The sequence below is a fragment of the Bacillus rossius genome, chromosome 1 (assembly GCF_032445375.1).
Source record: "Bacillus rossius redtenbacheri isolate Brsri chromosome 1, Brsri_v3, whole genome shotgun sequence".
Lineage (NCBI taxonomy): Eukaryota > Metazoa > Arthropoda > Insecta > Phasmatodea > Bacillidae > Bacillus > Bacillus rossius.
Genome location: NC_086330.1, coordinates 3,579,358 through 3,602,694, shown reverse-complemented (window position 1 = coordinate 3,602,694; position 23,337 = coordinate 3,579,358). Strand labels below are relative to the sequence as shown.

The window sequence follows — 23,337 nt, the reverse complement described above, 5'->3', positions numbered from 1 at the left end:
GAGTGTGCAGGTGGAGGAAGTGAGGGCCAGAGCTAGAGAGGGATAGTGTGTAGGTGGATGAAGAGAGGGCCAGAGCTAGAGAGAGAGTGTGCAGGTGGAGGAAGTGAGGGCCAGAGCTAGAGAGGGATAGTGTGTAGGTGGATGAAGAGAGGGCCAGAGCTAGAGAGGGAGAGTGTGCAGGTGGAGGAAGGAGGGTCAGAGCTAGAGAGGGAGAGTGTGTAGGTGGATGAAGAGAGGGCCAGAGCTAGAGAGGGAGAGTGTGCAGGTGGAGGAAGGAGGGTCAGAGCTAGAGAGGGAGAGTGTGTAGGTGGATGAAGAGAGGGCCAGAGCTAGAGAGAGAGTGTGCAGGTGGATGAAGAGAGGGCCAGAGCTAGAGAGGGAGAGTGTGCAGGTGGAGGAAGGAGGGTCAGAGCTAGAGAGGGAGAGTGTGTAGGTGGATGAAGAGAGGGCCAGAGCTAGAGAGGGAGAGTGTGCAGGTGGAGGAAGGAGGGTCAGAGCTAGAGAGGGAGAGTGTGTAGGTGGATGAAGAGAGGGCCAGAGCTAGAGAGAGAGTGTGCAGGTGGATGAAGAGAGGGCCAGAGCTAGAGAGAGAGTGTGCAGGTGGAGGAAGAGATGGCCAGAGCTAGAGAGGGAGAGTGTGCAGGTGGAGGAAGGAGGGCCAGAGCTAGAGAGGGAGAGTGTGTAGGTGGATGAAGAGGGCCAGAGCTAGAGAGAGTGTGTGCAGGTGGAGGAAGAGATGGCCAGAGCTAGAGAGGGAGAGTGTGCAGGTGGAGGAAGGAGGGTCAGAGCTAGAGAGGGAGAGTGTGCAGGTGGAGGAAGAGATGGCCAGAGCTAGAGAGAGAGTGTGCAGGTGGAGGAAGAGATGGCCAGAGCTAGAGAGGGAGAGTGTGCAGGTGGAGGAAGGAGGGCCAGAGCTAGAGAGGGAGAGTGTGTAGGTGGATGAAGAGGGCCAGAGCTAGAGAGAGAGTGTGCAGGTGGAGGAAGAGATGGCCAGAGCTAGAGAGGGAGAGTGTGCAGGTGGAGGAAGGAGGGCCAGAGCTAGAGAGGGAGAGTGTGTAGGTGGATGAAGAGGGCCAGAGCTAGAGAGAGTGTGTGCAGGTGGAGGAAGAGATGGCCAGAGCTAGAGAGGGAGAGAGTGTGCAGGTGGAGGAAGGAGGGCCAGAGCTAGAGAGGGAGAGTGTGTAGGTGGATGAAGAGGGCCAGAGCTAGAGAGAGTGTGTGCAGGTGGAGGAAGAGATGGCCAGAGCTAGAGAGGGAGAGTGTGCAGGTGGAGGAAGGAGGGCCAGAGCTAGAGAGGGAGAGTGTGTAGGTGGATGAAGAGGGCCAGAGCTAGAGAGAGAGAGTGTGTAGGTGGATGAAGAGGGCCAGAGCTAGAGAGAGTGTGTGCAGGTGGAGGAAGAGATGGCCAGAGCTAGAGAGGGAGAGTGTGCAGGTGGAGGAAGGAGGGCCAGAGCTAGAGAGGGAGAGTGTGTAGGTGGATGAAGAGGGCCAGAGCTAGAGAGAGTGTGTGCAGGTGGAGGAAGGAGGGCCAGAGCTAGAGAGGGAGAGTGTGTAGGTGGATGAAGAGGGCCAGAGCTAGAGAGAGTGTGTGCAGGTGGAGGAAGAGATGGCCAGAGCTAGAGAGGGAGAGTGTGCAGGTGGAGGAAGGAGGGCCAGAGCTAGAGAGGGAGAGTGTGTAGGTGGATGAAGAGGGCCAGAGCTAGAGAGAGTGTGTGCAGGTGGAGGAAGAGAGGGCCAGAGCTAGAGAGGGAGAGTGTGTAGGTGGATGAAGAGAGGGCCAGAGCTAGAGAGGGAGTGTGCAGGTGGAGGAAGAGATGGCCATAGCTAGAGAGGGAGAGTGTGCAGGTGGAGGAAGGAGGGTCAGAGCTAGAGAGGGAGAGTGTGTAGGTGGATGAAGAGAGGGCCAGAGCTAGAGAGAGAGTGTGCAGGTGGAGGAAGTGAGGGCCAGAGCTAGAGAGGGAGAGAGTGTGCAGGTGGAGGAAGAGAGGGCCAGAGCTAGAGGGAGAGTGTGTGAAGGTGGAGGAAGAGAGGGCCAGAGCTGGGGAGAGAGTGTGCAGGTGGAGGAAGAGATGGCCAGAGCTAGAGAGGGAGAGTGTGCAGGTGGAGGAAGGAGGGCCAGAGCTAGAGAGGGAGAGTGTGTAGGTGGATGAAGAGAGGGCCAGAGCTAGAGAGAGAGTGTGCAGGTGGAGGAAGAGATGGCCAGAGCTAGAGAGGGAGAGTGTGCAGGTGGAGGAAGGAGGGCCAGAGCTAGAGAGGGAGAGTGTGTAGGTGGATGAAGAGAGGGCCAGAGCTAGAGAGAGAGTGTGCAGGTGGAGGAAGTGAGGGCCAGAGCTAGAGAGGGAGAGAGTGTGCAGGTGGAGGAAGGAGGGTCAGAGCTAGAGAGGGAGAGTGTGTAGGTGGATGAAGAGAGGGCCAGAGCTAGAGAGAGAGTGTGCAGGTGGAGGAAGAGATGGCCAGAGCTAGAGAGGGAGAGTGTGCAGGTGGAGGAAGGAGGGTCAGAGCTAGAGAGGGAGAGTGTGTAGGTGGATGAAGAGAGGGCCAGAGCTAGAGAGAGAGTGTGCAGGTGGAGGAAGTGAGGGCCAGAGCTAGAGAGGGAGAGAGTGTGCAGGTGGAGGAAGAGAGGGCCAGAGCTAGAGGGAGAGTGTGTGAAGGTGGAGGAAGAGAGGGCCAGAGCTGGGGAGAGAGTGTGCAGGTGGAGGAAGAGATGGCCAGAGCTAGAGAGGGAGAGTGTGCAGGTGGAGGAAGGAGGGCCAGAGCTAGAGAGGGAGAGTGTGTAGGTGGATGAAGAGAGGGCCAGAGCTAGAGAGAGAGTGTGCTGGTGGAGGAAGTGAGGGCCAGAGCTAGAGAGGGAGAGAGTGTGCAGGTGGAGGAAGGAGGGTCAGAGCTAGAGAGGGAGAGTGTGTAGGTGGATGAAGAGAGGGCCAGAGCTAGAGAGAGAGTGTGCAGGTGGAGGAAGAGATGGCCAGAGCTAGAGAGGGAGAGTGTGTAGGTGGATGAAGAGAGGGCCAGAGCTAGAGAGAGAGTGTGCAGGTGGAGGAAGTGAGGGCCAGAGCTAGAGAGGGAGAGAGTGTGCAGGTGGAGGAAGGAGGGCCAGAGCTAGAGAGGGAGTGTGTGTAGGTGGATGAAGAGAGGGCCAGAGCTAGAGAGAGAGTGTGCAGGTGGAGGAAGTGAGGGCCAGAGCTAGAGAGGGAGAGAGTGTGCAGGTGGAGGAAGGAGGGCCAGAGCTAGAGAGGGAGAGAGTGTGCAGGTGGAGGAAGGCGGGCCAGAGCTAGAGAGGGAGAGTGTGTAGGTGGATGAAGAGAGGGCCAGAGCTAGAGAGAGAGTGTGCAGGTGGAGGAAGAGATGGCCAGAGCTAGAGAGGGAGAGAGTGTGCAGGTGGAGGAAGGAGGGCCAGAGCTAGAGAGGGAGTGTGTGTAGTTGGATGAAGAGAGGGCCAGAGCTAGAGAGAGAGTGTGCAGGTGGAGGAAGAGATGGCCAGAGCTAGAGAGGGAGAGTGTGCAGGTGGAGGAAGGAGGGTCAGAGCTAGAGAGGGAGAGTGTGTAGGTGGATGAAGAGAGGGCCAGATCTAGTGTGTGTGTGCAGGTGGAGGAAGAGAGGGCCAGAGCAAGAGAGGGAGAGAGTGTGCAGGTGGAGACGTCCGGCGGCGAGGGCAGGGAGGTCAGCACGCTGACCTTCTCGCCGGCCCCAGAGGACGACGGCCGACTGCTGCAGTGCCGCGCCGACAACCCCAGCATGGCGGCCGCCGGCCTCGACGACTCGCTGGCTCTCAACGTCGTGTGTGAGTAGCTGCCTGCCCCCCGCTGAGGCTCTACCCGCATTGGCCGCACGATCATACTGCACCTACCAATGGTAACCCAGCTTATATGTGCTAGAACAACAACTGTACAACCTGATACATTGGTTAATGGTTATGACTAGGGAACGGAATAATTCGTGGGTTCAATGACCTGTAGGAAGAACTCAATAGTTCTACGTACTCTCGGTCAAATGTGACCCACTCATTGGCTGCTGTCTTGTGAGACGTCCCAACGTAGCAGCCTGTGATTCGATAAAGCCTTAGGTTGGTTGTTTCTCATTGGCCCAGAAACATCCAGGTGAGTTGTGAACCAATAGCAGAGGTAGCACTGAAGTATAACTATTTGTATTTAGGCCTATCGCGAAATGAATTCGCGAATTTTTCCGGTCTCTAGTTATGACTACAAATGACAGAACAGTGCATTAATTTTTTAATGGTAAGACACCTGCTGGGCAAAACAAAATGGTAAGCCACAAAGTACCTCAGTTGTGATTCACAGTGAGCTACCTTTGTTTTTCGACATGCCATTTTATTTTAAATCACCAATCATAGCTCACAAAATGCTCCGAGCTGTTGAACAAATAAATAAATTTAAAAAAAAATTGCAGAGTTTGTCTTCTGAACGGTTAAGTAATTGGTTTACGAGGCAGCATTTACATAACTCCAGTGCCCGTGACAGAATGAAGTATGTAGCAGAACATTCCAAATTATAGTCTCTAATAGTTCCCTGTGACTCAGTAATAGTTGTATGGTACTTGCAGGCCACCGCATAACTGTCCCGGTATTGGCATTCTATATCGTTTTGTTGTGCTGAAAGTTGATTTTTGTACATTTTTCCCTCTCAGTAAAAATGTATTTTAACATTTTTGTAAGGTATCCGAAATGATACAGCCGTCTCATCTGTATCGTAATGTTATCTTCGTCATGACAACTTGCAGCAAGCAACGAAGGAACACGACGTAATATAAAATATACAATCAATTGGAAAAGTCTGAAGTTTTATTCACTTATCATTTTTATACCGAGACTCTAAATAAGTACCTTCCTTGACAGAAAAATAAATAAATAAAGGAGTGGTATTAAAATCGTTTCAAATAATAGATTTTTATCTCGTTTATCGTCAAATACAGCATGTAAAAATATGAGACTTGGCCATGTATTCTAATTTTCGACGAGGACATCAATAAAAATGTTCTCACAATTGGAAAAAAATCGACAAACACAAGAACTTAACGCGCGTTTCTCTCGCAGTGGTGGTCTTGATTTCCGTGGCTGATCATAGAGCGGAATTGAGTAGACTACACGCGATAAAATTTTTGGAGGCAGGTATTTTGGCGGAAACATCTAACCTCTCATTCTACTGCAACAAGGTATGTTTGCGCCAGCGGTTTCTTCCTTGTGATTGGCGGCCGTCTACAAGAGAATCCATTCGTTTCCTTATTTGAATGGACCATTCAGGAAACGTTTGTTTCCGCAAAAAAATAGCTATATTTCGTGCGTGTCGTTGAAAGAAGCTCAACCATTCATGAAACACTGTAATGTGTTACAGTGGTTTATTACACAACTAGTCTTTAAATCTTTTCACGAAAAATACTCACTTCTATGTATTGTGAAAAATAATTACTACGTGTTGTTAGGTTTGTCTCCTATATAAATACAAATGCGTGTCGGATCAACGCCAAATTTTAACAGATTGCGTAGAACATTATTCCACATTTTCACTCCTAACACGCAAGGCAGCCTCGCCCCCTGTATCCCTTCCTTATTGCATAATGGCCGCTCACTTAAGAAGTTACTACCACGTTTTTATTAACTAGAGTCTTCTCTGTATGTGTGTTTGTCTGTTCGGCACAGAACATGTTTTGGTTTTGTTAGCAATGCCCCCGGAATCTTGGAGTTAGGCTACAAGCTGAGCATAGCAGTGTTGCAGGTTGCATAACGCGGCTCTAGGCAGGCGGTGCCTACATCACCGTCTGCTCCAAGTTGAGGTCGGAATGATTTCATAAACATGATGTTACATTTAACCTAATTCTTTCGTTAACTCTTCAGCTGTCTTGTTTAATGTTCTTTACAAATTCATTAACACATTTAACCCTAAATTTTACAGCCTGAGAAAATACAAATCTATATATTTTCTTTGCGTTACAACATTTTCAAAATGTAAATAAATTTTTTTTAAAAAAATAACTTCTTGATATTATATTTAAAGAAATTTTAAAACAAACATGCGGGTAAATTCATACAGATATTTTAAATAAGTTATTATAGAAGGAAAACCAGCCTTTAATTTACCCAACCTCTAAAATATGTATTCTTTGTACAAACTGAACCAGCGAGACAGGGTTTGATGTGCTTTCTTCAACCAGAAAGAAACTCACAAGCACTATATAACTTTTTGGTGAAAAAGTCATAGATTAATAGACTAAATAGAAGAAAATAATAATTAGATAAATCTTTTGTATACAACATTTTTAAAATGGACTAAAATGTATAAAATAGTTTCTCCTAGCCCTATACCGATTTATAAACCCTTACAGTTTGTTTTGAAATTTTGTGATTGTGGATTTTTAATAGATATGAAATACTTGTAAGATTTCAAAAGAAATAAAACGTGGGGCGCATGCAATGGACTATGAGTAGTTCACATAGGCCACTAGCATTTTAACTGCACTGAAAATTATATGTACTGTTGTGAGAGTTTCCAAGTCAGCTACTCATTACACGCTTTATTGCTGCATGCACCCCACTTTTTTTTCGTTTAAATCTTACAATTATTTTCATAGCTATTTAAAATTCATGATCACAAATATTCAGAACAATTTGTAATGGAGTTATAAATCTGTATGTGGCTAGGAGAAATTATTTTATCCTTTTGTGGTATATTAACAAAAAAAAAGATTAATTATTTATTCTTTGTCTCTCTCTCCCTCTCTGCATCATGGTAGTGCAAAAAAAATTAAATTATGCTTCATATGAATATATATTTTGACAAACATAACCGAAAGTTTACATTGATGAGAAAGGCCATGCGCTAATTTTGGAGTAAACTGTTGAAAACCTACGTCATCTGGACACCAATAAATTTGTAACTGTTCTTTTAAAATTTTTACTTTTCCTATAGCATGATTGTTTTCGGCGGCCCAAAATTCTTAGTATGAGCGAGTGGATAAACTGCCTTGTGTATGAGTGGAGCTAAAATGGGCTTACGTGTGATGTGATTACGTACGAATTATATCGATATCACTGGAGTGTTGTCTACCCTGTTGGCTTAGCCGACCTCCGGATTCGCGTCTCGGGTAAAGTGAGGGTAAAACATTTGTATCGATTCAAAAATACGTGTTTAAGCGATGGTAACACTACCCGAAATAAATTTTCACGACACACATTGGTTCATGTAATAGTTCTTGGATATTATTCGTAGCGAGACCTCACAGGAAAACGTTCAACGGCTTGCAAATAACGGACGAACTTGTAAACATCTTCACAACGTTCTTATTGCATTTTCGAGGCATTTATATTTGGTGTTAAAGCAATATCGACGGATTTATTACTGTTTAAGTATTTCGCGTTAATTTTTTTTCTTAAATTTTTTGTTGACAGCTATGAGGTACACACACGGTGCTCTTAATTAAAGTAGGATAGAATTATAGTTATGTTTTTAATTTCCACGCAACAGTCGCTTACTAAAAACTCATTTTCTTATTTTCAACAATTTCTATCGATTGTGACATGGCGATAAAATTATTAATACTTTTGCCACATGATAGCTGTTCATGCGGCCGTTGTCTTGATAGTTAATAGCGATTGAAAAATATACTGATATTTTAAATAATTACAAATCAGAGCAGTCTGAAACATCAATAGGTTTTGTCTAGAAAACAAATATTTAATATCGAAAGTAGTTACGCTACGAAATAAAAAAAAACATTATTAAAACATTAAACTAAAATAACGAGCATTTAATAATCTTAAAATATGGGTATTTCACTTGAGAAGTGGTGGCACGACTAGAACATGAAGCATTATTTGACGCATGTATTATAATTAAATGATCGGAAACATTTGATTGAAGCAACCTGCACAAAGTCCATAAAAATGTCATGTCTGCTCGTGCAGTGTCGATCCGAGATCGTTGCACATGAACCACCACGCATTACGGATCACTTCCAAAGATCCTAGTGATCTCCGCTCGGTGCTCGAAACACAATGGCGCGTCAGGAAATGTGGTCGGTGCCAGTTTATGAAACGAGATCAAGCTTGAACTCTGACGAGGCAAACTGGCGGACAGAGAGTCTTCGTCAGAGTCAGAGGGGGGGGATACCCCCCACCACCTCCACCACCCAGTGACGGGGTCAGAGGACATACGGTCCGCAGCGTCGCGACAGACGTAACGAATGTATTCATATACGTGGTAGCCAGCCCAGGCTTTTGATGTGGTGACCCTCCCTTTCCCCCCGACACACCCACAATACCCGCGCTCCGAACCAAGCAACGCTCGACCTGCTGACTGTCACATTATCATGCATCACGTGTAGGCGCGGCCGGGTCGTTACCACAACGCCGAAATACCACAACGCCGAACGTACAATAACGCCGAATGCCAAATTGACCGCGACGCCGACAGCTAGAAAACTGCTGTGTACCACAAAGCCGAAATACAGTAACGCCGAAAAATGTTGCTGTGGGGAAGGGGGGGGGGGGGCACAGGAGCAAAATGAAAAACAACTGAATGAATTTGTGTGCTAACCTTACCTAACCTAACCTAACCTTTGTGGCGTTAATGTATTTCTGCGTTGTGGTAATTCGTCGTTGTGGTACACAGCAGTTTTCTAGCTGTCGGCGTTGTAGTCAATTTGGCATTCAACGTTATGGTTTTCGGCGTTATTGTACGTTCGGCGTTGTGGATCGTCCCCGGCGCGGCCTTCCTGTCAGCGGCGTGTGTCTTCAGAGTTCTGTGATGGACAGACAGACCACAAGCCTACAGCGAGACAAACGCCTGGACGTGATTGTTTCGTTCTATCATTACTGGGTTCGTATTAAGTCATGTTCCTGACTTTCTGACGTTTGAAATGGGGAAAAACTTGGTTGTCTGTGAAGTCGTTTTACGGACGATAGTTTAACGTGACAACGTCATAACAACACATTGATTAAATGATTGCATACTTTTATGAATAAAATTGAATCATTTTTATTGAATTATCATTATTTTGTATGGATACAAAGAAGTAGTGAAATTAAATCTACAATTTAATTGATAAATTTACTTTTATTTGCACTCATTAATTCAAATATGTTTATTATTTTAACTAAAACTTTTATACATGTTTGCTATTTAACTTCTTCCAATCTGTGTTAAACTGTTAAGGATAGGACGATGATAGGAAAAGTAGGAAAGGAATGGGAGTGGTTCAAGTTTAATGTGCCTTGAAAAAGTCAAATCGTTGGTTGTTCCAATCGAGTGGAACAGATTGATGCGGCGCAAGCGTACAATGAGCGTAACGGGACACAGCGTAACGGGGAAGTGTGCGTTACGGGACACTTTTTCGTGTGTGCAGCCAGCGTTCATTGATTAATTAGACGTCACGTCAAAAAATAAATATTCAATATCGTTATTGCTCAGTGTTCATAAGGAAATTACCGACCGTATAAACGCTTAACGAGATACGGCGGTCGAAAATGGGTGGGTAGGGGATAAATGCAATTTCCAGGAAGGTTTCATATTTTTTCAATCATACATAATTATAATTAAGTAATTTTTTTACTTTTGCATTTTTTACATGCTATTTTCACTCAGTTCGTCTTAGTTCGTTTATATAACTTACAAAATAATAAACCAAATGTATTTAGTTTTATTTACCTAGAAATAATACATTATCAATCTGTTATGTACAGGTTATCATAACCTGGTTTACTCTTAAACTATTTATTAGACCGGTAGATGTAATTTCAATAATTATGTGACAATAAATGAAAATGAAGTATGTAATATTATACAAACTATTTAAAAATAAATTCAATTCAGACTCGTGCTTTATTATAAAAAATTTAAAATGATAGATTTCGAATAAAGACTGCTTTAGGGCTTATATATAAAAATTTACCAATCGCGAAACTTCTTGAACATAGTAGTCCTAATCAATTAATTTATTTGCTGAAACTAATAAGCATATTTTCAATCGATTCTTTTTTGGCTACATTTTTATCGTGACATTAAAATTACATTTTTAGGATTACAGTACATCAATATATTCTAAATAGGATTATCCCGAAAAGTTTTGTTTATTGCATCTCTCTCAACATACTCAAGCAACAAAGTCCTACACTTTCACCCTATCAATTATTCCCGAGCTGGACAAGTACGCTCTGCAGTTTCGGGCGAATATACGGGTAGTATAGGTGGATCATCTTAATACATTTTGGACTATTTAAATGTTTCTGCGTAACTTAATTCCAAAGTTTTGTGTTCAAAAACTGGCCTCATCAGGACACAAATAATTTATATTATCATCCAGTAATTTGTTTTGTCGATTTTGTAACCATGATATAAAATAGGTTTCGTTTTTTATCCCACCCGGCAAAAATGACCAATGTTATTAAATTTGCATCAGTATGTACAAGAGAATCTGTGGCATGCTTGGTGAGAGCTTTGAATATATATACTGTATAGAAGTCGCGAGTGGATAGGATTTACTCTACGTTTTTCAGAAGCGTATGATGAGCAGCTTGGGAACTTCACCGCTGCAGTGCACTGCTGTAACGCCCTGTATCGTCTTAGTTGTTATTTACACGTTAGAGCGCAGCACTGTCGCCCGCTGTCATTCCCCGCACCCCCCACCTATCATTCACTGCAGCTCAAGTTCGTTTAATGGGAGGGGGAAGGGGTGTTTGAAGAGTTCGACACTTGTCCGCTAGGGACCACCACAAGTCGATGCCCTAGAGATGGTGGCGATTGCGGCGGTGAACTAACCAACTACCTCAAAACCGTATTAGAAATTTTAACCTGAGCTGGCAACTTCTATACAGTATATATATTCAAAGGTGAGAGGATGCATGAATGAGGAAGCAGGCAAGATGGCGCGGCGTGGTTCGCAGACCCGCCGCTAGTGTCGCTGCGGCTGGGCAGCACGCTGGACGCGGCCGACATCAAGCAGGGCGAGGACGTGTACTTCGAGTGCGAGGTGCGCGCCAACCCCCGGGAACACCGCATCGCCTGGACGCACGACGTGAGTTGGCAGCCTTGCACCTTGGCACCCTGGCACCCTGCACCCTGCACCCTAGCACCTTGGCACCCTGCACCCTGGCACCCTAGCACCCTGGCACCTTGGCACCCTGACACCTTGGCACCCTGCACCCTAGCACCTTGGCACCCTGCACGCTGGCACCCTAGCACCCTGGCACCTTGGCACCCTGACACCTTGGCACCCTGACACCCTGGCACCCTGACACCTTGGCACCCTGCAACCTGCACCTTGACACCTTGATATCTTGGCACCATGCATCCTGACACCCTGCACCCTGACACCCACACCCTGACACCCTGGCATCTTGACACCCTTGCACCTTGGCACTCTGACACCCCACCACACTGACACCCTGACACCCTGGCATATTGACACCCTTGCACCTTGGCACTCTGACACCCCACCACACTGACACCCTGACACCCCACCACACTGTCAAAATGCCACCCTAAACGACCATAGCCGACTATTCCCTGTTTTCTGCTTCGAGGCCACGCGTCTCCTCACCATAGAGTCACGATGGCACAGACAGGTTCTTGACTTCTGTGCGCCAGGCCGTCAAAACTGTCACATTTCAGCTGCTTCGAACAGGGGACGTACAGGGTCCAGCAGGAAGACTGCTACTGTGGACTCTGAAAGACCACATTCTTGCAGATTAAAGTATTAGAAAGTCATGTTAACAAACTGAAACCCAAAATAAACAGATACATGTCGTAGCCTCAAAAGCCAACTGTGGCCACCATGACACAGTTTCAACGGTTGTATTGGCAACTAAACCTTTCAATGTTGGGCCCAAAACTTTTCGCACTCTGCATGTATACTAAGTGTATAACGTCACAAGCACAGTCATTATAGAGTGTTAGGGCGGTATTCCCAGTCACAAATAAGGGTTTAGGTGTTGAATATGCTACACCTGTATCCTAACCGTATTCCTAGCGCACGATAGGACACGGCCAGTCCCTTGTTTTTAGGAGCAGAGCTCACTTTTTCGTTTATTTCGTCCGGATGGTAGCCCCACATCTGGAGCCATTAACTCTTTTATAGTAATTTTTGTGATCATTGGGAGACGTACCCAGAATGTTGGTGTGCCAATTGAAACTTTATGATAGCTAAACTATGATGTAATACATTTTATAACCTTTAATGGTCATAACAAGAAATATTGTCAACTATATGAGTACCTGAAAAATTAGAGAGGCTGTTCTATTTTTGATCGATGGTGCTGCTATCTTTAGTATTTATGCCATAGTAAAAGTATCGATGGTTGCAGAATGTCCGCTAATATACGTTGAAACCAGTTCATAGCCCCGCGCAGGGCACAGTTCATTAAAATGGTTGCTGATTTGTTTCCTTACTGGGATTCGGTTTGGACACGTTCTGGAATACGGCCTGCGAATTAGGTCACGGTTGTATCCCAACAAGGCAGTGCTTAACCGCTACCTTACCCGAATGTCTTGGAATACCGCAACATGCATCCAGATAGACCATGAATATTAGGCCAGGGACTCGACCACGGCCCAAAGTGGTGCCACCCCGGCATTATCTTGAAGTGATCTCGAAGAAAAATGGAAGGACTGGGATTCAAGCTTTGGTCATCTGGAAGGCGATTCAAGTAACTTACCACTAAACAGTTTCGCTCCACGCGTGGGATAGTGTTCAGGAAAAATGTAAAAAGGTGTCGAAGGTTAAAGGTTGACCAGAACGAAGGGAGGTTCCCATCCCACCCATCTTCATTGCAAGCTGCACCTTGGAGGACAGAAGTGACTTGTTGGTTGGCTAGGCTAGCGCCCAATCGGCACTATCCCACCGCCCTCCTCCAGCCAGTCAGACTTTGGTGACGAGGGGACTCCAGAAACCAACACTTTCAGCATCTACTGTGTTTACTGGAAGTGTAAATTATGTATTAAGTTACCTGCAAAGTTTGTGTTATTATTCGGAGATAAGCTGAAGTGAAGCACATATTAATGCCACCTATCATTGGGTCATGTGTAATTTAATATGCCCAGAATGACTAGAAGGTAATAAAGATTTTACTAAATCGTATCATAACCATAGCCAATTGGCAGAAAAAGTAAAATAAAGCAGCAGTCTGTAAACGAACAACACAAATTTTATCATGTCAAAATTAATGGAATAATTTGCAACTGGAGAGTGGGCAACTAGGGTCGGTTCCTCGCAGAGTTGTGGTGGAGGTGGCGAGTCGCGGTGTGTGCAGGGCGGTGTAGGGCAGATGTGTACCTCAACAATGCCCGAGTAGCACTGGAGTGTGTGTATCTAGAGACGGTTCCTCGCAGAGTTGTGGTGGAGGACTGGAGGTGGTGAGTCGCGGTGTGTGCAGGGCGCTGCGGTCGGGCAGAACGTGTCGTGGGGCGTGATCCTCAGCACAAGCAGCCTGGTGCTGCAGGGCGTGTCCCGCCGCCAGGGCGGCCATTATGCCTGCAGTGCTGCCAACGACCGTGGCGAGACCACCAGCGAGCCTGTCTTGCTCCGCGTGCAGTGTAAGTTATCTGCTCACTTGCATCTTCTGCATTTGGTCTCATCCTACACAAACGACTTTATCGTAGAACTGTAAAATTATTTTGATGTAAACAGCAAAGACATGGTGTGTGTTTGTAGGTTTCATTTAGTACTCAAACACATTAACACACCTGAGCATCAGTTGAAACTATTCACCATGATGTAGTAATTTGGTAATATTTGTTTGTTCTTAAAACCCGAAGAACCAATCATTTTCTGCATTGTAATTCTGACCTACAAAGGGCACTGAGTATTTAATTCTCAATGCTGGACCAATAATGTATGGCATTACATGTTTCTACATATATAGGTTTTTGTAAACCAGCAGTTCTCTGTTGGACTCACAATTTGAAAAATGTGCATCCTTTTTTTAGTACTCCAGCCCATATTATTTTCCCCTAATCCCCCTAAGTTATTCTGGCGAACCATCGAAACGCACTACTGACACAAATCAGTTACAGTTTTTGTGGTCATGTAAATGCTTGCTTGTAAATACCCACTTTTGGTTTGCGACAGTTAGCAGTGTGAATATGTCTAACTTGCAACAGCTTGCCATATTAATCATGATTCAAAGATAATTATAGATTTTAGGAAACTAGTGTTAGTAAGAGTGTGTTGGTAGACTATTAAATGATAAATTCAAGTGTTTACCAATCTTGGCGAGGTGTGGAAGAAAATGTACTTTGTATGAAATATAAGAAGTGTTAGTAATGTTGAAGCAAGAGATTGAGAAGCTGTTGGCGGTGGTTGGACCTTATGATTCAGTTGTGTGGAGGATAATAATCAGTGTGTCAGAGAGTTGTACAAAGTGTTTGATGTGTAGAGAAAACAATTTTTGCTTGTGTATGATATGACGACTGTGGAGTGAGTGAGTATTATTGATGGTATGTGAAATGCACTGACTGAGTGTAGATCGCGACAGGGCCGTGAGTGTTTCTGGTTGTATGCAAGGTGCAGATACATACTGCTGACCTTCCATGGGAGTGAGAGTGTAGATGATGGTGGTAGCGTGAGTGTTGGCTGATGCTGTGCTAGGTGCAGGTGTTGCTGAGGTTAGTGGGTGTGCAGTCGCGCCAGTGTGCAGACACCCCGAGCACCAGGTAGTGGGTGCGTCCCTGCACGAGGCACTCCAGCTGCGCTGCGTGGTGGACGCCGACCCCGCCGCCGCCGCCTTCGAGTGGCAGTTCAACCACAGCGGTGACGGCGTGGATGCGCCACGGCGCCTCGCCGGGTCCCTGGAAGATGGTGCCTCCAGCGTGCTGGAGTACATCCCAGTGTCGGAGCGTGACTATGGGATGCTGGCCTGCTGGGGCCGCAACACAATAGGGCGCCAGGCCGACCCGTGCGTCTTCCAGGTGGTGCCTGCTGGTGTGTGTCCTCTTACATCCCAGGATGGCATTACTATCGCACAGGGCCTTCAGATGTACCTTCTATAATATTATACAACTCCGGGTCATTTGAGTACCAAGTAACAACACCAGTCCTGATGGGCTTTCGCCATGATGCCCAACTCCATAAAACTGACATTGTTGCTTGATTTAACACCTTGGAGATCCAGTCTTTAAGAAGTTTCATTGGTCCCTGGTGGTCTTGTGTTGATCATGAAGAATCTGGTGTGATGGATGTTAACAAAATTTATAATTAAAGAGCAAAATGTTACTGTAAATTTAAAATTGTATGCATTTAATTAAATATATATTATTGTAATAATACATTAGAAAGAGTATTTATGTGAGTACACAAATAACTTAAATGGATCAGCATGAAGCTTTTACTGACAACCTTGCAGGCCTGTATTAAGTTTACCAGTCAGCTCATCATAGCATACTGCATGATTTTATCGTGCCTGTTTGAGAGTTGAGAGTAAACCATGCTCGAGAGTGTTGTGCGTGATGTAAGTGCCTCGAGTGCTGGTGACGTGAACCCATGTGGCCTGCAGTGAGGCCGAGCCCGCTGCGCAACTGCACGCTGCGGCCGGCGGCCAACCTCTCGACCGACGCCCTGGATGTGGAGTGCCTGGCGGGCTACGACGGCGGCCTGCCGCAGAGCTTCGTGCTGGAGGCGTACGAGTCGCGCACCATGAGACTGCGCCTGAACGCCACGGCACCGCGCCGGCCCTTCTTCCGCGTGGAGCTGGACGACCTGCTGCCCGCGCACACGCCGGCCCTCCACCTCGTGCTGTACGCCGTCAACCAGAAGGGCCGCGGCGAGGTCACCGTGCTCGAGGGCATCACGCTCGGCGACACCGAGAAGCGCACCGGTACGACCGCTAGACCGTTCCTGGTACCGTGACATCACTGGGCCCCAAACATCTCGCAGTATCTCTACTATATTCTGTATTAGCCCGTTACTTGTTATCAGGACTTCCATGAATCTATAAGTTACTATATATCAAGGTATTTTTAGTTTTTATCAGGTTAACTACATAAATAACCTAAATATATCCTAGGTGCAGCTACCAGTGATCCAAGAAAGAAGCACTTTCCCCTCTCCCTCCCAACTTCATTGGTATTTTATATTCTATTAGTTTATTTTGTAACTTCTACAATTTTTAAGTATTTAATTTTTTATAATCAATTTATTTTTGAGTAATTTACTCTGGTCAAAATGGTGATCAAAATAAATACATGTGCTATAATTTTGGTAAGTGCGAATGTTTTCATGGGTTATTGGTGTAATCGGGAGATGACAGCGGCTCTTGCGGCGACCAGTGGAGTGAGTGCAGCAAGCACCATTATGGGAAATATGTACGGGCAGCGTAGACTGTACGGTAGAAGCTGGAGTAAGCTGAAGCTGGTAGTTGACAATAAGTTACACACAGTGAGGTGGTACTTAAGGTACATGCGATGAAGATTTAGTTTGCATGAATGGCGAGCAATGCACCAGGGAATTATGCAGTGAAGAAGCATGATTGATAAACCGAGGATATCTGTAGAACTTTCTATTGACATTTAGAATAACAGAGAAAAATATCTCAATATCCCAATATTATTAGGATATTCGTTTATTGTGTGATATATCTTGGGGGGAAATATCTCCACTTTCTCAATGTGGCTATGATCACTGACATGTTACTTTTATTTGGCGAGGGTCAGTTCTCAGCAAGACTCAATTTATGAATACCCGAGTTGGTACCCCAAGTTGTTAGGAAGCCCCTAATTTACCTTAATCCTACATGTATAGCTGTGAAATGTTAATAACTTTATTAATTCGGTAATGGCATTCCATATTTTCGTCAATCGCAGTATATTATTTTTTAATAAGTTAAAACTGCACTCTGAGGTCACTAAAGTGATGCCCACCTTGGAACCATGAGGTTCCTTATTGAGAAACCGAGCAAAGAGAGGTGTTACACGGTCTAGACTCTTGTGCAAGCAGCTCTGCCTCCCACAGAGTTGATATCCGGGGCGAGCGAAGGTGCCATGGACGGGATGTCGCTGGCGGCGGTGCTGACGGGCGCCGTGCTGACCGGGGGCCTGGCCGTGCTGCTGGTGGCAGTGCTGGCGGTGCGACGGCGCCGGTTGCCCCCGGACGAAAACCAGCACGAGACCTTCGAGGCAACGAAGCAAAAGCCCCCGGGCGAGCTGACCCGCCATGTGAGCATCGCCCATGCCGGGGACCAGAACTACGTCATGTCGTACGTAGTGAAGCCCGCCGGCGACTGCTGTCGCAAGCCCGACATCCTCAACCCGTCCAGAGGTGAGAAACTGCACAGCACTCACCTGTCGGATACATCTCTGTGATGTACAGCGGTGAGGTTGAGAAGCAGACAAGTGGCCCCGATGGTAGGCCGGCAGCTGTTCTTCCTTCTGGCCCCTTGGCAGTCACATTGCCTGGTCCACTTTTGATCTGCTCTCTTGCTCAGTAGGGAGACGTTTGAGTTCTAAGTTATCGGGATTTAAATTATTGTTTGCTAACTATTATAATTTTCAAAATACATAAAAATATACCTGCTCCATAGTCCTTATACTTAATTTAAAAATGTTTAGCACATTTAATTAATTACTGTTAATTTCAAAGATTTACATAATGCCTTTATAAAGACCTGGTTCTTCTTACTGTCTATAAGTTATATCCTAATATCAAAACTATTTTATAATAATATGAAAGATTTACGATGTTACATTGTGGTTGTTATACATCTCTTTTTTTTACAGGTGTGAATGTCTACTGCAGACAACCTATTTCACCTCAAGAAAATTCTCACGATTATGATGAACATGAAGACAATTTTACTGCAAAAACATATGTAAGAGTTTTTTTTAATTTACTTAATTTTTCTTAATGCCCATATTTCAATCACCATCGCCATTACTACCTACAGTCCTACAGCCAAATATTTGGTCACAGCTTTTCCATTAAAGAAAGTTGCTGGATTAAGAAAAATACTTGCATTTTTCAAAACTGAGATATCAGTAACAAGTGGGTTAGTTGGTTAATTCTTGGGGCTACACCATGGGTGCTAAACACCCCTTGGGGGTGGGGTGTGGACTCCCAAGCCCCCAAGGCTGTGTGTCTGAAGATACCAACTCCCTGTCAAGAACCCATGGTGCATGTGGTGATAGCGGTGGCAGGTGGCCAGCATTGGGACATCCTTGTGCTGGGTCAGCCTTGGCCTTTATTGGCTGTAACCATTTTGCAGTTGAAATCCTGATATCAGTGACCTTGAACAGAGTCACCACAGGGTTGTCTGGCATTAGTCATTGAAAGGATTTGTCCTGGTAATGTGAAGAGTGCCTTGGGTCTGATCCATGTTTTAACAGATCACAGTTGAGGATTCCTTTTATGGCCCTGAATCAGACTGAAGTTGGTCTCCGGGTTGGCAGTGGTAGCTCCTATGCTTAGAGCACACTAATCAGGAGTCCCTACTCCTATGATGGGTGGCCACAGTGAGCGACATAATGCTCGGGCACAAGCTTGCATAGCTAGTGGAGGATGGATAATCTTCGACTGGATCACCGGTTCTCTGGGTGACCGAAGAGTCCCAGGGAAAAGGTGTGAGGCATAGACCTGTACCACTTAGTTCTCTTGTGGGGGCTTTGCACTTGATGCCATTGTATGCACTACAGCAGGCTGAAGGCGTTTTGGTAGTGTTGATGCTGGGATGGATTTCCTCAACCTCTTATTTTAGCTGGGCATTTTGTCAGCCCCAATGCCACAATGAAACAGCATATCTGTTTCCCAATGACTCTAGGGAATCCGTGTCGGCTGCAGTGAACACCGGACCAGCGCGTAAAATACTCGCTGGCTTATTTATTTGGGTTCTACCAAATCAGGTGCAGGTACCGAGGCTTATCTCGGATACTGAATGGATATTGGAAATCCTGTTTATTGCTGATAATTTGGATTATTTTAATTTCTACCTGTAAAATTATATAAATCATAAAAACACTTGGCCGAGCATTGCATAGGCTTTAGTCGATATGGTGGTCGAATGGACACAAATAACGTTTTACTGCCCTACATTAGTTACATGGCCTATGTTCGGGGCTTCACCATACCGTACCCTGACTGCACATGCTATACTGGGGTGGCGGAGGATCAAAATGGCATGTTACACCAGAAGTAGCGCCGACTGCTACCATCATATTCAAAGCTTATAAATATGGTTCCGAAATGTGAACATTTTATTTGATGAAAACTAACATTTTGCTTTGCCAAACATATGCTCACCAAGTTACGCTTTCTTTCGCTTGTTCCATAGATTGTTCTACTTGCCTTCCTGTGTCTCACCATCTCAGTGAAAGAGGTCTGTGCGGCAGGGGCAGATCACGAGGTGAACGAGGCTCATCCCGGACGTGGCTGTCCTCACCAGAGATGTCGCCCAGCGGTGGTGCCAGTAGCAAGGCCCCAGAGGGGAGTCGCGACGCCTGATATCCAACACTGAACAGCCTGTCCCTCCATGCGGTCACACTCCGCACTACAGTCTGAGCTCAAGCTGCTGTGAACATTGTTTCAAAACTACATGTGTGTTTACTTGTGAGCTACATGTGAACTTTAATGGAATGTTATAACTTCGAAAGCAAATAAATTTTTTGATATGTTGGAGAGTTTTTTTTATCCTTTCAAACTACTGATGGTTTTTTTTAATAACCCTAAAGCAAAAATATTTCAGTGTATTCATTGGTATCTGTAGTCAAAGCGCACTTGATTTGAGGAAAATATTGTTACAAGTATAATGTGGGGAACTAGGGTCGTAAGGGATAGCCCAATTAAGTTTTATTACAGTTTTATTAATTACTAATATTTACATTACTAATAAATAATTGTACTTAAAAATGTCTGGTAACCAAAACTCTCACGTAAAAATATTTATTTGCAAGTCACTCAATGTCTGTCAAGTTCCGCAGTCCGCACTTCTCACTGGAGCCAGGCTCGACAGTGTTTTGCCCCTTAACACGCACCTGTCCACACACACAGTCTCGCGCAACTCAATAGCACTCTCACGGTCCCGTCACTCTTGGGGGAGGTCTCTCATCCTCTTCGCCAATGTGGCTCTTCCCTTCACTCGCGAAAATCTCGAAACTCTCGTGGAGGCATCATTTTGGGTTTGACATCATTGCGGCCAAATATTCCACGAAATGCTGAGGCCTTACTTAAGGCGCTCGAGTTTAAAGTCGGGAGCCGCAGAAGGGTGTACCAACTAAATGCAGTGAGAAGTACGGTCCCTAGGCAAAAAAGAATGACCTGGATAATAATTGAAAACATCACTGCCTGTTTACTATTTAATATTCCTGATTGGCATCGGCTTGGTACATTAAAATACAGAACCATTTACACAAATCTACCGAAGATCTAGATCTCGCATTAAAGAAAAGAACATCTAATGTAATCACATATTATAAACACTATATTACGGGTAATTTTACAAATATTTATAAAGGATAAGTTTTTCCCTAACAGGTCCGTTGATTACACTCCTGGATGACGTAATTGTCTATAAATGTTATTTAGGCACAATTCCGAATATTCTGGTCTAACCGGACTCTCGTTTCGACGTAATTATGCGAGTCTCACATCCCGCACCACAGCAACGTGATAAGTCTGGCTTGCAGTTTACGTAAATTCTCACGTAGCGTAAAAAAGAGAAGTAGAGTTTATTTCGCCCAATTACGATTCAAGAAACTAGCAAGATAATGAATTTGAGTTTATGATCAGTCAAGTCTCTCTGCTCATAGTTTTTCCTTGAAAAACCAACCCGGTGTCCGGCTGTTAATAGCGGTTGCGTCGAGGCTTACTTGTAGTTGCGCAGCATGGTGGACGATAACCCGGGCTGGGCACTGGTCGATGCGTAGGTGAATGGAACAGCCTTTTCCATTTTAGCAGCGGCGCAACACGCCTGCACCCGACGAGCCGAAGTCGACTCCACCAGCCGCCAGCACCGTCTCCACGCTCGCCAGCCGCAGACCGTCGCAGGTTAACGCGTCACCATGACGTCATAAGGCTTCGCGCGCCGCGCGGTGTTGGCTCGCGGAAACACACACAAGCGCAGCGCCGTGAATGTCCGTAATGCTTATGTTTTAATCAATCTTCAGGACGAAAATGAACCAAGTGCCAAACATATGATATAATTAATTACCAAATTAAAAGGAGGCGTGGCAAACGCCTCAATATCCCCCCCTTAAAAAAAAACTAAATTAACGCCAAAAACCAAAGAAATTTAGGTAGCTTCGAGCCACTATAAGGCGAGAAAACGGGGAAGCACTCAAAACACGCCATTCAAACAAACGACCTCAAAGAAAAGCAAGAAGAAAAAAGCACACAGTGAGAAAAAACACGCGAAGAAAAACACATGAGAGAGACAAAAAAAAACAATGATTAAGACCAAACAATGCTTTGTGCCACTTTCCCGTTTACTCGTTAACAAACAGCAACATAATTCCTTACTAGGGGGTAGTAACCGTAATCCACCTCTGAGACACGTAAGGCGCAATAAGAAACCTACTCAGCAGCATTAGCCCTATACTTAAGTCGAGCAGCCACCCAAAAAGAAAACAAAAAATTTAAAACCCCAAAAAAAACTAACCAATACGACGATAAAAAAAACTTTTAGACCTCAAGTCAAACCCCACAGTCACGAGCGAAATGCCCTAAACGCCCACACCTAAAACACGTACCTCCCTTCTTAACTTTATTTGGCCCTCGCGAACATTCACTACTTTTGCCCACCGCGCCTTGCATTAATTGCTTTTTGAACTGGAAACTGGTAAAACAAACGTTTTCCACCGCCACTGCCCACTCTAATAAATCTGACAACTTATGTGGCTTGTTCACGTAACACGACTCATGACGCACCTGTGGACAAACATTTTCGAGAACAAGACTAACCCATTCCTCCTCAGTCTTACTCACTCCTAGTGCCTTCGCATAATCCAAAATCTCCTGCACAAAATGCAAGACGGTTTCATTTAGCTCCTGAAATCTATAAACTTTACTCATAATTAATTGCTCACGAACCCGCCGAGGACAAAGCTTATTCCACAGCGCCTCCTTACAATCAACCCATGACATATGACTCTTATAACCCGCAATGACTATATCGTAAGCTAAGCCTGTGCAACGCGAAGCAACAGCTAAAATTAAATCGCTCTCCTTGGAAAAATAATTTGCGTTAGCTAGCTTGTCTACGGCCATGCAAAACTCTAATATATCCTCTACATTTGCTGACTGCAGTTTCGGAACGTTTTCTAGTGATCGCAAGGCAAACTTATTTTTTAGAAAATTTGTACTAAGCGAGCCACACCCACTCGCTTCTGCCTGTTCCGTTTGCCACGAAACTCTTTCTCCTTTCAAATGCGCCACAAACTTTTGTCTTAAAACATCTATGCTTTCGTCCGCACTGTGCTCGACTGACGCAGCTTTTAAATTAGTCATTATCTCCTCTTTATGTAATTTATATATCCCAGCCAATGCCATACTGGTGATATAAAAAATCAATAAGTATCTTAAACACCGAAAACTACCGCGTCTGCGACTCTGACTAGCAGAGTTGCGCAGTTTTGAGGCCTTACTTAAGGCGCTCGAGTTTAAAGTCGGGAGCCGCAGAAGGGTGTACCAACTAAATGCAGTGAGAAGTACGGTCCCTAGGCAAAAAAGAATGACCTGGATAATAATTGAAAACATCACTGCCTGTTTACTATTTAATATTCCTGATTGGCATCGGCTTGGTACATTAAAATACAGAACCATTTACACAAATCTACCGAAGATCTAGATCTCGCATTAAAGAAAAGGACATCTAATGTAATCACATATTATAAACACTATATTACGGGTAATTTTACAAATATTTATAAAGGATAAGTTTTTCCCTAACAGGTCCGTTGATTACACTCCTGGATGACGTAATTGTCTATAAATGTTATTTAGGCACAATTCCGAATATTCTGGTCTAACCGGACTCTCGTTTCGACGTAATTATGCGAGTCTCACATCCCGCACCACAGCAACGTGATAAGTCTGGCTTGCAGTTTACGTAAATTCTCACGTAGCGTAAAAAAGAGAAGTAGAGTTTATTTCGCCCAATTACGATTCAAGAAACTAGCAAGATAATGAATTTGAGTTTATGATCAGTCAAGTCTCTCTGCTCATAGTTTTTCCTTGAAAAACCAACCCGGTGTCCGGCTGTTAATAGCGGTTGCGTCGAGGCTTACTTGTAGTTGCGCAGCATGGTGGACGATAACCCGGGCTGGGCACTGGTCGATGCGTAGGTGAATGGAACAGCCTTTTCCATTTTAGCAGCGGCGCAACACGCCTGCACCCGACGAGCCGAAGTCGACTCCA

The 23,337-nt window shown here is 45.1% G+C and overlaps 1 protein-coding gene across 1 annotated transcript in view; it reads left to right on the top strand.

Moving 5' to 3' along the window:
- Positions 1–19,602, top strand: part of LOC134528614 (nephrin-like) — a 78,126-nt gene extending 58,524 nt beyond the window's left edge. Inside the window, exons 7-14 of the mRNA XM_063362365.1 lie at positions 3,628–3,778; positions 10,889–11,019; positions 13,376–13,535; positions 14,623–14,922; positions 15,494–15,814; positions 16,948–17,253; positions 17,712–17,803; positions 19,317–19,602. Of these exons, the coding sequence (XP_063218435.1) occupies positions 3,628–3,778; positions 10,889–11,019; positions 13,376–13,535; positions 14,623–14,922; positions 15,494–15,814; positions 16,948–17,253; positions 17,712–17,803; positions 19,317–19,334 (1,479 nt within the window). The 3' untranslated portion in view covers positions 19,335–19,602. The remainder of the gene's footprint in view (positions 1–3,627; positions 3,779–10,888; positions 11,020–13,375; positions 13,536–14,622; positions 14,923–15,493; positions 15,815–16,947; positions 17,254–17,711; positions 17,804–19,316) is intronic.
- Positions 19,603–23,337: the final 3,735 nt, after the last annotated feature.